Below are 13018 nucleotides of genomic sequence, written 5' to 3' on the forward strand. Positions count from 1 at the left end.
CCGCAGGGATGGGATCCCTGAAAGGAGGCAGGTGTGCTGGGCCGTCGGGAGGGAGCCCACTGCCCTGTGTCCGCTCGCCCTCCTGCCTGCTTATGTGGAACAGGGCGGGCGTCTGCTCCCGGAGCCTGTATCACTTTGCCCGAGGGAGCAGTTCAGCCCAGAAGTTCCGGAGAATTGAGGCCCACCCTGTCCAGCCCAGAAGCAGACCTCAGCACTGGCTCCTTGCCCTTCAGACAGGACACCAGAGTTCCGGGCGTATTCCCCCAGCGGCCACCCTCTGTGGGCTCCTTCCCCGCCCTGCTGACCTCCCCACCCCTCCTGGTGTCCTGGAATCCCCGCCCACCGAAGCCACGTGTGCTCATTCGTGCTCATGCCCGGCCAGGGTCCATCTGGGAAATCCTCAGTAAGCCTGCAGGTTATTGGCAAATGGTGGGGGGAACATTTAGAAAGGTAGCCAGGGCCGGGTCGGGAGGCCTTGGGGGACACATGAAGGAGCTCGAGTGTTTCCTAGAGAAGTCAGGAGTCATGGAAAGGTTTGGATTTTAAACTATCACTCTGCTTGTTCAGTGGGTCCAGGACAGGGGAGAAGAGGGAGCCCAGTGCTGAGCAGGGAGGGATGGGAGGGAGGAGGGCAGAGAGGTGGGGTGCAGGGCTGCGGGAGGCCGGGGTGGCGGAGAGAGGAGTCCGGGTTTCTGCCCGGTGCCTGGGTGCTTGGTGGTGGTAGCTAACGGCCCTCCCGGGCTCCCTTGCAGCAGGGGCGGCCACTCCGAGGAGCCAGGTCTGTCCAGCGAGATGCAAGGGGACATTTACTGGAAGCCTCTGGGAAAAGTTTTGTCCTCCCTGATAAGAGAAGGTATGTGAAGAGGAATGCCCTCCCTGTACCTCCTCCTGCTTCTTGCCTTTGGACATTGTTTGAGGGGTTGGAGCAGGGGCAGGCATTTTGCAACAATGGGGTTCACGTGACACGAAATCATCAGGGGCTGGCCTGGGGCTGTCGAACAACAGCCGGCAGCCAGTCACTGCAGACCCCTCATTATACCAGAAGAACGAGCCCATCTTTGGTTAAGTCACTATTCACTGTGCCTTCTATTATTTGCAGCCAAAGGCATTCCTAAGTGGTACAGGATTTCATGCCAAGATGGGACTGGAACCGATGTTCTGGCACTAACCAGCAGAGTCCCCTGGACAGGAGCAGGTGGGGAACGTGGCGGTGTTGGAAATGTCGGCTCTGAGGCCCTGAGGGTCTTCCAGGTGAACACGACAGCACAGAGCCCAGGAGGGTGGCCCCTGGGGACAGCTGCGGTGGTGGCTACGGCTGTGGGAGTGGGTGGCATTGCTCAGGGAGGGTGGAGAGGGGGAGGCCGACAGGTGTAGAGAGACCTCTGGGGAAGACCAGCCCCCGTGAGGTAGGTGGGAAAGGAGCAGAAGTTGCCCATGTGGTGGGGAAGCACAGTAACGATGGCAGGAATCAGCCCACCTTGGATCGAGCAGCTGCTCAGTGTGAGTGGGCCCGGATTTTCACCAAGGGTCTCATTTACTCGGTCCTCACCCCACCTGCTGAGCTAGGTACCATTACTGTGCCTGTTTTACAGGTGAAAACACCAGGGCTCTGAGAAGGGGCCACGTGGACTCAGAGCAGGAAGAGAAGTCCCAGGGGGCACCAGGAGGGCCTCAGGGAGGAGGTCGGTGCCACCGCAGTGGGCACTGGGACCGGGGTGGGAGTTTGCAGAGCTGATGGGCTGGGCAGGAAGTGAGGCACGCAGGCTCCAGGATCAGCATGAACAAGGGAACGGATGGGATCCGGCTGACCTCAGGATGCATGGCATGGGGTGTGGGAAATCAGGTGCGAGGGACGTGCCGGGGCCTCGGATGTCAACCTGCGGAGTTTGGTGTTTATTGAAGGAGCCCGAAGGGAGGGCAGCGTGACCGGGGCCAGCTTGTCCTGAGGGCATTGAGCGCTGAGGATGCGGCTGCCCAGGAGGGGCTGGTGCAGCCACACCCCCTTCCCAGATGTCTCTCCAGGCAGGCCAGGCAAGACCACAGTCAGAGCCCTTGGCCCCTGGCCACCGAAAACAACGTGTCCTCATTGTCATTGAGAAACTGCAGTTGGGTCTTTGGTCCAAGCCATTTCAGGACAGCGGGCTGCCGGTGGCCCAGGCGGGGTGGCCTGGGACCCCCTGCTGCACAGGCCCAAGCCAAGCCCCCATGGCCGTGGGCCCGAGTCTGGTTCTGGGGGGAGGCTCAGGGGCCGGAGAGGCCAGGAGGGGTGAGTCTGGACAGTGAGGCTGTTCCCGGGAGCCCTGGTTGTTTAGTTGGCTGGGAGAAGGTGGGAGTGGGGCTTCCTGGGGTGCCCTCAGGCTACGGGGGAGCTGGGGAAGAAAAAGCCCTGGGTAGTGACAATACGAGGACTGGAGAAGGACCCCTTCTTCCGCTGCTGGCGGAGCAGGAGCAGGGAGGCCTCCAGCCACGGAGGAGGGCCGGTCGGCTGGGTTCAAGCTCCCCCCACCCCCCACCCAGCCTACAGGCTGAGATCTGGGGCAAGTCCTCTCCCGCCCATCCTTCATCTGTAAAATGGGTGCGATGAGCCCCGTCCCGAGGGGGTGTTGTTAGAATTAAACAAGAGATTCCTCCAAAGTCCTGGGCCTGAGGATTTCGCAAACAATTAAAATTTCAAAAATCAACTTTAGTTCCTGTCATAGGGTGCCAACTTGAGATTTGCCAAGTAAGAACATTGAAAACAAAAACAGAACAGCAGCTACTGTCTACTGTTACCATCGCTCCACACAAGAAGTGGTATTTGGACACAGAAAGGAAGGGTTGGAGGCGAGGAAAGGGTGGCCCCATCAGTAGAAGCAGGCAGCTGGGTCCGGAGCGCTTGGCCCCCTCCGTATTGTTACCTCTGGGAGCCGGAGTGAACAGTCCCAGCATGGGCCTGGGGCTCAGTGGGCGCTCTCCTGGGGCCTTGGTGCCTGTCCCCGTCTCCTCCCTGGGTGCTCCCAGCTCAGCTGGAGAACTCACCACCTTCCAGAGGGCACACTCCAATGAAGAGGGCTCTCCCTTCGTGGGCGGAGTCCCAGCTGCGACCCCAGACTCGCCCCTTGCCTCCTCTCCGGACCCTTCCAATTCACTCAGCAAACGGTGCTCTTTGGGGGAGGATTCTGTCCATGCGGGGGTACCTATTGATGCGTTAGTGCGCTGGGGCCTTGATGACCCTCCAAGGATGGGGGTACCGAGGCTCAGAGAGGCACAGGCCCTTGCTCGGGCCCCCTGAAGCTGTGTGTGACATAGCAGGGGTCCCCCACGCCATCTGCCAGGCCGGGGGTCCTAAGGCAGATGAGGGAAACTCAGGGTGTAGAGTTTTTTTCCCAGCAGAATCAAAGCTGCAGACGGAGATGGGGCATCGGTCCTTGGCTTCACTCCAAGGTCATGGCCTGCAGGCTCTCCTGCAGGGAGGGAACGTGGACACCAGCCAGGCCTAAGTTTGAGCCCCACTGTTGCGATCCCCCAGCTCTGTGACTTGGTGCAGGCCGCCCCCACTCCGAGCCTGTGCTTCCCGGCCTGTCACACTTGTACCCGGCCCGGGGCCTGGCAGACAGCAGGCGCTCGATGTGGCCTTGCTGGGTGGGGACCAGTAGCCTTCTGCCTTGCCTGACCCACCACGACTCCAACCTCCCCCTGACAAGAACGTCTCTGGGACGCACCTGTTCCCACACCAAGGCAAGAGGAGCAGGAAGCCGGGGTCCCCTGGGAGCAGCCTCTTTGGAAACATTAACGGTAGGAATGTTTACGCAGCACGCGCCTCTGGAGCTGCCCAGCGCGCCAGCCCCGGGCCGTGAGTGCACACCTCAATGATTCGGGGGCAGGGAGGAAATCCAGCTACTGGGGGCAGTGGGGCCCGACCGGGGCCTGGGGGGTACCGGGGAGACCCACGTTTGTGGCTGGTGTCATCTTGTACAATAGGCGAGGGTGGCATTTCTGGGTCAGGGGAGTGGCCAGGGTTTCAGCTGGAGGGCGGGCAGCGGGCATGGGACCTTGGCTCCCAGGGGGCCTGGCTGGGGCCCCCCTAACCGCCCATATGCATGCTTTTCTCAAGTCTACAGGGATTTCCCTGGGCCCTAGAGCAGGACATCCTGGCCCCAGCCAATCATGGGTGGGTCCTAGATCCTGGGTGTGTAACCCGAGAGGCCTGCTGCTCGAGGGCACGTGTGCACAAATAGGGAAACTGAGGCTTTCTGGATTCCTCAGATTGATTCCCTGAGTGCCTTGCCCTGTCCTGGGTGCTGAGGACCCTGGGTGCCTCTGCCACACCCCCTGCCCTCAGGGCTCCCGCTCTTGCTGGGAGAGACAGACCCCAGACCCACAGTGCCCCTGGACGGTTGTCGGGTGGATGGGTGGCGTGCGTCAGCCCCCACTCGGGGGTGGGTGTGTGCTGGATGCGCAGAGGACAGGCTCTCACAGCAGGCGTCAGGGAGGAAGGCGGGGGCCAGCTCAGGCGGGGAAAGGCACAGACAGAGGCTGAAGTCCACTCACCCCTCACTCCCCGACAGCTGCCAACAAGGGCTCTGGGGGCTGGGGGGCTGAGAACGCACGGCCAGGGTGTCTGTAGCCGCACAGATGCTCCCACAGGGGCAGAGAGGACCCTGCGCTTCACCTGGCGGGGACCTGCTCTGCCAGACGCGAGTCCTCCCGAAGCATTGCTTCGCTTCCTGGGTTAGACCCTCATCCCTCCAGAGGGGAGTCAGGGGAGGCTGGCTGCCATTGCAGCCTCCTCCTTGCTCGGCAGCTCAACGCGGGCAGCTTTCTCCTTGCTCACGTCAGAGGCCACAGCGGTGGGCGGGGCCCGGTGCTCCACGGGGTCACACGGATGCTCTGATGGGCGGGCAGTGGGCTCGGGATCAGTGGAACGGAAGGTAGGACGCTGAGCCGTGATCAGTCTCAGCGAGGCCCTCACTGGCCCCACAGCGAGCTGAGGAGGAGGTCCGAGGCTCAGGTGGGCTTTCTGCTCTTACACTGACCGGTCGTGGGGTGTGGGCTGCCCCCCAGAAGGGGATGCGACCTGGGGAGGCTCCCTCTGCCCCTGTGCCCGCGGCTGGCAGTGGTTGGAGATGCCTGTCCTGTGGGCCATCTGGGTGGTGCGTGGCCTCCTCACGTAAGTTCTAGATGGGCGGGCCTGTCTCCCTAACGGGAGCTTGGAGGAGGCAGGCTAGGGGACAGACGATAGCCCCGGCCACCGAGGCTGGTCTTCAGGCTCCACGGGGTGGGGTCCTCTGCCCCCCTGCTCAGTTCCGGACCCCCATGCTCCTTGCCGGGACGTGACGTGATGCAGCCGACGGGCATGCTCCCCAAGAGATAAGCTCTCCCCGAGCCAACCTGGTGTCCACCCGTCGGTCTGGCGCCTTCAGACCCCGGTCCTGTGCTGGCTGGGTCCTCGGCCCCTCCTCTTTCTCTCATGACCCTGGATGAGTTATACTGTGACTCGGCCTGAGTCATTGGCCTGGAGGGGAGGTGGGGTGAATTTTGGGGGGTGCCTGCTGTCCTGTAGTGAGGAGTCTCTGACATCTTCAAGGAAGTGGGAGTCCTTGCCCCTTGTAGGAACAAATAGACCACTTTTGCCAGCTTGGAGAGCTTAGAGGACTCCAGGGGCTCAAGGCTTTAGGTGCATCAACTCAGAAGTCACTATGCCATTTGTCAGGATCTTAGTATTCTCCAGTCACGGCCCTGACCTTGTCAGAGCAGAGCCGCCTGTGTTAACCTTTGGATCCTGACCACTTGTGTCACTAAGTCCTGGGAGTTGTAGCCCGAGGGGCCTCACAGTTTCCCCATAGACGGTGTTATGTTTCCCCAAAGCATCAGCTGAACTTTGCAACAGCCATCCGGTTCCACTCCCCCTACAGCGGCTGTCTTCCCATTTTCCTTGGGAGCCTGAGGCGCCACACCTGCCACACGCGTCCGCCCACCGGAAGTCCAGCCTGGTCCGCCCTGGTGAACGTCTGGACCATTGCAATTCTCCCACCTTTATCTCCTGGCAACAGCAGTGGGTCCTCGAAGGCAGCCAGCCAGTGGGTGAGCCCACTCCCAGGTCCCATTTTCATGTGAGAACTGAGGCTGTTTCCCAGGACGCAGACTTTGAGGTAGAGGAGGGCGTGTGGCGGTGCTCCGGGTCAGGAACTGGGGACAGGAAGGAGAGGAAGCCCACCGGGCAATGGGAGATCCTGTCCCAGTGGGATCCTCGGAGGAGCCCCGAGGAGATCTAATGGCCATTCAGAGTTGTCTCAGGTTGGGGTGAATGGCTTGGCCCTGTATAGCCCCATGGTGATGGGTCGCTGGATATGGGCCGCCCTGGGGAGGGGTCATGAGCCCAGCGTATTCAACTGAGCCACTTTCCAGAGGACTGATGGCAACAGCTGGCACTTGGGGGCACGTACAGAAGCAGGGGAGGATGTTCTCCTTCCCTTGGGGAAGCTGGGGGGCCCCTCATGGTATCTATTCTTACTGTTCCCAGGGCCCTGGGGTCTCCCACTAAAACTCTCTGTCCGGCCAGCAGACAAGGGACAGCAAGAACAAGACAGATCGGGCGACTCCTGGGGGCCAGGCTGGAAGGGGTGGGTTCTCACGTTGTGTTGGACACACCTCAGCACAGTGCTGGGCTCAGGATTGCCAGGGGGAAGGGAAACGGAGCTGGTCCCTGCCACCCCGCTCCGAGAAAGGCAGGGCACACAAACCGAGCTTGCCAGCGTGGGGATGAACTGCTCAGGGGCGAGCTAGAGCTGAGGTCACGGGCCTCCAGGGGACCTCAGAACCAGGTCTCCCAGGACGTGCTGCCAGCTTTCCAGGCCCTTCCCAAGAGCCCACCCCCTGCCCTGCTTGAGGGCTTAGGATCCAAAGGGACACAAGGCACAGCCCTGCCCTCAGTGGGCTTCTGGTCTGGCAGGGAGGTCGCCTCCTGACCAGAGGGTTCTCACAGCCGAGGCATGGGCAGGTCTCTGCTGGCACCGTCTAAAGGGGCAACGGATTCTTCCCAGAAGAGGGGTGGACAGGGAGGCACAGCAGGGTGGGCGTTCTGGCTGCCCCTGAGCGCATGTTGTGCAGGTCGAAGGCAAAGAAGGACACTCCAGGCAGAGGGAACAGGATGTGCAAAGGCTCAGAGGTAGGGAATTCATGGCAAGTTTGAAGGACTGTGAGGCTGGAGAAGGGGTTCAGAGGGGAAGGGCTGGGAATATACTGCTGTGGATGCAGAAAGGACAGTCCCAGTCTCCCCACCCCACGGCTTGGCTCCCTGTATGCTGCCCTATGCCAGGCAGCCACAGGACTGGAATTTCTAAGATATAAACCCAGTCTGGGTCACTGCCAGCTTAAAGCCCTCCATGGCTCCGCACTGCTCTCCAAGTGAAGCCCATACTGCTTCTCGTGGCACAGAGGCCCCCTCGGGACTGGCCCCTGCGTCCACCCAATGTACCTCTCCACGGGGCACCCACCTGCTCTTGCCTTCACCGTTGCACAGCCTCTGTCATAGCTTGGCTCACAGTCTGCTTCTGCTTCCCCTTGGGGTCTTTGCACCTCTGCTCTTGCCCCCTGGGATGCCCTTCCCCCACTTATTTTCTGGTTAACTCCTACTTGGTCTTCAGGAGCTGCCTCCTCCAGGAAGCCTTCCCTGACCCCTTTCCTCCTTCAAGCCTGCACCCTGTGCACGGCCCTGGTTATCCTGCATGACTGATGCTGTGTCCCATCAGGACTGCCTCCTGCTGTGGGTGGAGGCCCTCTGGCAAGAGCAGGGTCCTGAGCTGGATTCCTCTCCGGGGCCCCAGCCTCCAGCCCGCAGCACAGGGCTATGCCGCCTTCAGCCTGAATGAGAGGGAAGCAAGGAGATGCCACCCTTAAGCTCTGAAAAGACATTTTCCCAAGCAGCTGGTAAGGCCCCACCCGCTCCGGGGGATTTTCCAATCTGCTCCTGAAAGGCCCGGCTCGGAGCGTACTGGGATCATTCCGGGACACGGCGAGGCCCACGTCCCTGGCCCTGGCCATCAGCAGAGCACATCTGAAGGTCCTTCCTCCTGCTTTTCCCTTTAGTGATCCACAACAGGGCGGCAGGAGAGGACAGACGGACCTCCCAGAGTCCTCCTCCCCTTGGCAGTGTCACGCCACCAAGTACACGACCTCGGCCCAGAATGCTCCGCATCCTTGTGTGGTGTAGAAACGAGCTCTGGCCTGTGTTGCGCAGAACCCGAGGGCCTGCAGGGATGGTGAGGGGTGGGGGGTGACTGCACCTTAGAGGGTGGGTCCCGGGAGTCTGAGCCGGCCACTGCGCCCTTTTCTGTCTGGAGCTTCTGGACGTATGTGCTGGTGGTCTGGGGGCTTGGGCTTGGCTGCTGGCAGCTGAGGGGCTCCCCCTGGTCCAGGAACTGGGGGGGAGGCAAGCGATGGCTGGGGCTGAGAGCGGGCGGGGTGCAGGCCGGAGGGGACTGGGTCGGCTGTGGACACGGCCAGAGCTCGCATGATGTGCCTCTCCTGGGATTTCTAGAGGCCGAGCGGAAACTCGCTGCAAGAGGGGCTTGTTGCTTGCTCTGCTTGGCGGCAGCTGGGATCTCCTGGGAGTTGTTTTGCTCTCGGTAATTGGTAAGAGGTTTGCTTCTAAAAGTCTGCCCAGAACCCCAAAGTGGAAGGAAGCAGAGGGCCAGCATGAGTAGAGAACGTTCTTTGCAAACACATTTTTATACAGGTATGTTTGGGTCTGCTCTTTGGACCCTGTGAGTTCAGAATTTGAAGGAATTGAAACAGGGCTGGGCAGGGGCTCACCTTTGCCCTACAGTCCTAGAGAGGCCCTAGAGGGCAGAGGGGTGTCCCCGGCTCTGGAGAGCCAGGTGTCCTGGGGCAGATGACCGCACACTAATCACAGACACGCCTTATCTGTGTGGAGAGCCGGCCCCTCGGGGAGCCACGGGCTTGGTGCGGTGCCGGTGCGGAGGGTAGAGGAGGCAGACAGGACGGGGCGCCCTTTGCCGAGGGCTTGTCTGGTGTAGGAAGGCACGTGTTGGCCCAGCTCTGCCCCCGAACTCAGCTGGCCTCTGCTCTGCGGGGACAGCCGCCTCCCAGCCTGAGTGCCCGGCTTCCGTGGAACGAGTGGTCAACTTGGCAGAGAAGAGAGAGGCAAGGTCTGCAGTGCCCCCTTTTACGTGGTGACAGGGTATTACCTGGGGAGAAAAGTCCCCAGGATAATGGTTCCCTGATCCCGTGGCAGCGAGAGACAGGCCACAGACCTCTTTGCTGCTGGGGGATGGCACGGAGTCCCTGGCCCGCGGGCCTTCACTTTCCATAGGCAGGGGCAGGTCAGACTGGTGTTTTTTATTTTTATTTTTATTTTTTTTAAAGATTTATTTGAGAGAGAGAATATGAACGGGGGAGGGGTAGAGGGCGAGGGAGAAGCAGGCTCCCCGCTGAGCGGAGAGCCCGACACAGGACTTGATCTCAGCACCCTGGAATCATGACGTGAGCCGAAAGGCAGACGCTTAACTGACTGAGCCACCCAGGCATCCCTGGAGTGGTTGTTCTCTTGAGTTCTGCCTCGGTTTCCCACCTGTGCAAGGGTGGAGTTTAGGAGGCCTCCCCAGACAGGAAGGGGGAGGTTTTATTTGCAGCTCCTGGGAGCTCAGAGAGAACCACTTTGAAAAATGGTGAAGAACGGGCAGGATGGTGTGTTTCCAGCCCCTGGGCCGAGCTGTTTACCCACTGCCCTTCCAGGCCGGGCCCGTCGCCGTCCTGAGCATCCTTCACCGGTGGGTCCTCAGAGGGGCCGATGTCGCCGGGGTGGGGGCGGCATAGACGGGCGCACACAGGCTCCTGCTCTGCTCGTGTGGCTCCTGGGGTGTAACGTCTTCCAGAGGCTCGCTGGACTACGCTCCAGCCCTCGCTGGGCCGGGCCAGGGTGAGGCAGGCTGGGCAGGGCACCAGGAGGTCCCGTGGGACCTTGGCTCGACTGCATCTGTATGAACAGTCCCGGGGAGCATCCGTGCCCAGTGCCTCTCGGCCTGAGTGCCAGCTCTCTGCTAAGGGCTCTGGGCGGATGATTTCTCTCCCTCCTCACACCCACTCTTGAGTGTTGTCTCCAGTTTACGGAGGTGGAGCCTGGACGGCTTTTGTAACTTGCCTGAGGTCACCCTGCTGGTGAGAGGTGAGGCGGGGTCTGCCCCGGGGTCCCCTGACACCAGGGACAGCCCTGTGGTCCTCCATCCATCTCAGTGTCAAACGCGTGGTAGACCAGGGGGTCCCAAGACCGTCTTAGAGATGCGCGGATGGACTGTCTACACAGCTGGCTATTTGGTGTCATGTGTATCAGCAAAAAAGTTAACCCATCAAATCTGCGACTTCACGGAGAACATCTCCTAGGAAAAAAAGCAAGTTTTAAAAAGCGAGACTATTAAGGATTGCATTTAAGAACAACGTTTAGTAAAAATCAGTCTGGATCGGAAGGTGGCAAAAAAAAAAAAAAAAAAAAAACCCACACAAAAAAAACCAGGGACTTGGAAAAACACCGAGTGTTCTACCAGCTCCCTCGTCCTGCACCCCAGGCTCCGTGGGGCTCCGCGGGCCTCCCCAACTGCCCACCCTGGATCCACTCCCGCCAGCTGTCCACACCCCCTCCGGCTCCAGGAAAACTGCTGCAGAGCAGGACCCCCACTGCAGCCCCTCTCCCGAATCCTCTGTGGTCTGACCACCGCTCCTCCTTGCCCCCTGGCCATTGTCTCAATGGGTCTGGCGGCCACTTTATAAGGAGGTGCACGGCCGGCCTCCTCCAGGATGGTCCCCCGGCTGCGCTGACACAGGCGGCCGGCCACGCCCTCTCAGGGCTTCCGGAGCCCACTCTTGCATGGCTTCCCCTTGCCTCCCCTGACTGCTTTCCCCAGGCTCCTCTGAGCAGCCCCTCCACCAGCCCACTGCTGGAGGTCCTCACACCCCCTCCTTCCTGTGACCTTCTGACCCCCTTCTTCGCTGACCTCATGTCCTCCCTGGCATTTACTACTAACTTCAAGCTGGTGAGTCCCCTGCTTACGCCTCCATGCCACCTTTTGAAATCCTGGCCTGCCTGCTGGACATGTGCACTTGGACACCTCACAGGCACCTCAGACTTCACCCTGAGCTGAGACCTGGAGCAGCCCTGCCGAGCCGGCATCTGTCGCCCCAGCCGCCCAACCCACAGTTGCCCCACGTCTCCTCTCCTCGTGTGCCCTCCCTCCTCTGGGATGCGTCCTGGATCTAGCCACCCTCCTCCCTCTCTCCGCCACCAGCCTGGCCTGAGCCCCGTCCCCTCCCAGACTTCAGAGGTCAAACTGCCTGCTGCAATCCGTGTGGATGTTTGAAAGACACGAATGGGATCAGATCACTGCCCTGCTTAGAACCCTCCTTTCCGCTGGCTCCCCACCCTGGGATAAGATCCAGGCTCCTCAGCATCTCTAAGGCCTCCCTGGTTGGTCTCCTGATGCAGGACCACAGGGATAGCTGGCTCAGCAAACCTGTTGTCAGGTGCTTAACTTAGGGTGGGGGTTCCTCCTCTTCTGCCTCATGAGCCAGCCGACGTGGTCCAGGCTCCCACAGCAACTCCGTGGTGTTGGCAGTCCAGGCTCCTTCTGTCTTGTGGCTCTGCTGTCCTCATGGGTCTAAGGTGGCTGCCTGAGCTCCTACCATCCAAGACGGAGGAGAGAGCACAGCCGGAAGCTGAACACAGTCCTCCTGCTTGTACCCATCGACCAGGCTTCGGTTCATTATGTGGCCCCACCTGGCTGCCAAGGAGGCTGGAAACATTGTTTTTGTCTGGGCGGTGAATGCATGGCTACGTCTTGTGTTACTGTGGAAGACGGGGAGAGAAGACAACTGGAACTCCTTCCCGGGAGAGGATGGCTTGTCCCTGACCTGCGTGGCGTCTCCGTGTGTCAGTACCCGTCTCTCTGAAATGGGGGGAGCTCTCTGCAGGGTGGCCGTGAGGAGCCAGTAAGATGGCCTATAGTGTGCGCCGCACACCAGCGAGGCCTTTCTCCCCCTGCCCCTGTCCCCTCCGATGTGGCATCCGTGGCTCGTGAATTCTGGGGATGGCGTTTGAGCCAGCACTTAGTAGGGGCAGACAAAGGTGGCTCCGCGCATCTCCCCCGCTCCTCTTCTGTGCCGGGGTTTTGGCACGCGGGGGCCTTGAGGGCCTCGGGGGGCCTCAGGAGATGAGGCTGGCAGGGTAGGCACAGTTGGTGCGTGGCAAACCGAACCTGTCAATTCCAGAAGCTTTTGGCACATTGTTGAAGCGACTAGATGACTTTGAGAAGTGTCTGCGTGTTTTTTCCCCAAGTGCAGTTATTTTTGCCGCTGTGAAATGTTCTGAAATCTGACAGTTTTGTTTTGAGTCTTAGCCCGATGTGAAGACAGAAAGGAACACTGCCTCCCAGTTCTGTGGCACCCGCTTCTCGGGGTCCCCTGAGGACACCCTGATCCCGGCAGAGGTGGGCGAGGAGAAGCCAGGTGACCAAGGTCTCCCAGGGGTGAGCACACAGTGGGTCAGGCCTGGGAGCCCCCAGACCCACGCCAGGCAGGAGACCAAGGGCAGATTTGGCCAAAGTGAAAGCACCTAGTGTGTTGAGCGCCCCCTGTGTTCATTCCTCAGACATAGAGTGTGTACCTACTGTGTGTCGGGCCCTCATCCACCAAACATTCCCTAGGCACCTACCACGTGGCACAGAGACGTCGGAGGGCTCTTGGCGCAGGACAGACAAAGTTCTCTTGCTGTGCATGGTGGCAGGGAGATAGGTCAGGAGGCCGCTGAAGGGACAAGGACCCCAGAGAAGGGACAGAGGCCTCAGGTACATCCCTGCTCCTCCAAAGCCCGCAGCCCAGCCAGGGCCCCGCTGGGGTGCAGCTCAGGCCGGGAGGATCTGGGTGTCACTGGGTGCTGCCCCCATGACCCGTCTGCATCACCCCTTTTCCCTCCCAAGGCCACGGCTCTCCAGGGCCGGCCCAGAGACCTGTCCTCCTCCCACCCAACAAG

The 13018-nt window shown here is 60.7% G+C and overlaps 1 protein-coding gene across 13 annotated transcripts in view; it reads left to right on the forward strand.

Moving 5' to 3' along the window:
* The first annotated feature begins 354 nt into the window (after nt 1–354).
* The window catches only part of LOC123001951 (uncharacterized), a 209371-nt gene continuing 196707 nt past the window's right edge, over nt 355–13018 (forward strand). For 3 of the 13 annotated variants that reach the window (XR_007190290.2, XR_007190286.2, XR_006411317.3), the window contains exons 1-3: nt 415–533; nt 753–853; nt 1100–1251. Coding sequence is in view for 2 of the 13 variants with exons in the window: in XM_048220178.2 (XP_048076135.1) it covers nt 427–533; nt 753–853; nt 1100–1251; nt 5895–6063 (529 nt within the window). In the remaining 11 variants the exon portion in view is untranslated. Of the gene's footprint in view, nt 534–752; nt 854–1099; nt 1252–5894; nt 6064–13018 lie in introns of all 13 variants that reach the window. The other 10 variants (XR_006411313.3, XM_048220178.2, XR_008961457.1 and 7 more) reach the window with 9 other exon arrangements.

This window comes from Ursus arctos, unplaced genomic scaffold, assembly GCF_023065955.2.
Source record: "Ursus arctos isolate Adak ecotype North America unplaced genomic scaffold, UrsArc2.0 scaffold_25, whole genome shotgun sequence".
In the NCBI taxonomy this organism is placed as follows: domain Eukaryota; kingdom Metazoa; phylum Chordata; class Mammalia; order Carnivora; family Ursidae; genus Ursus; species Ursus arctos.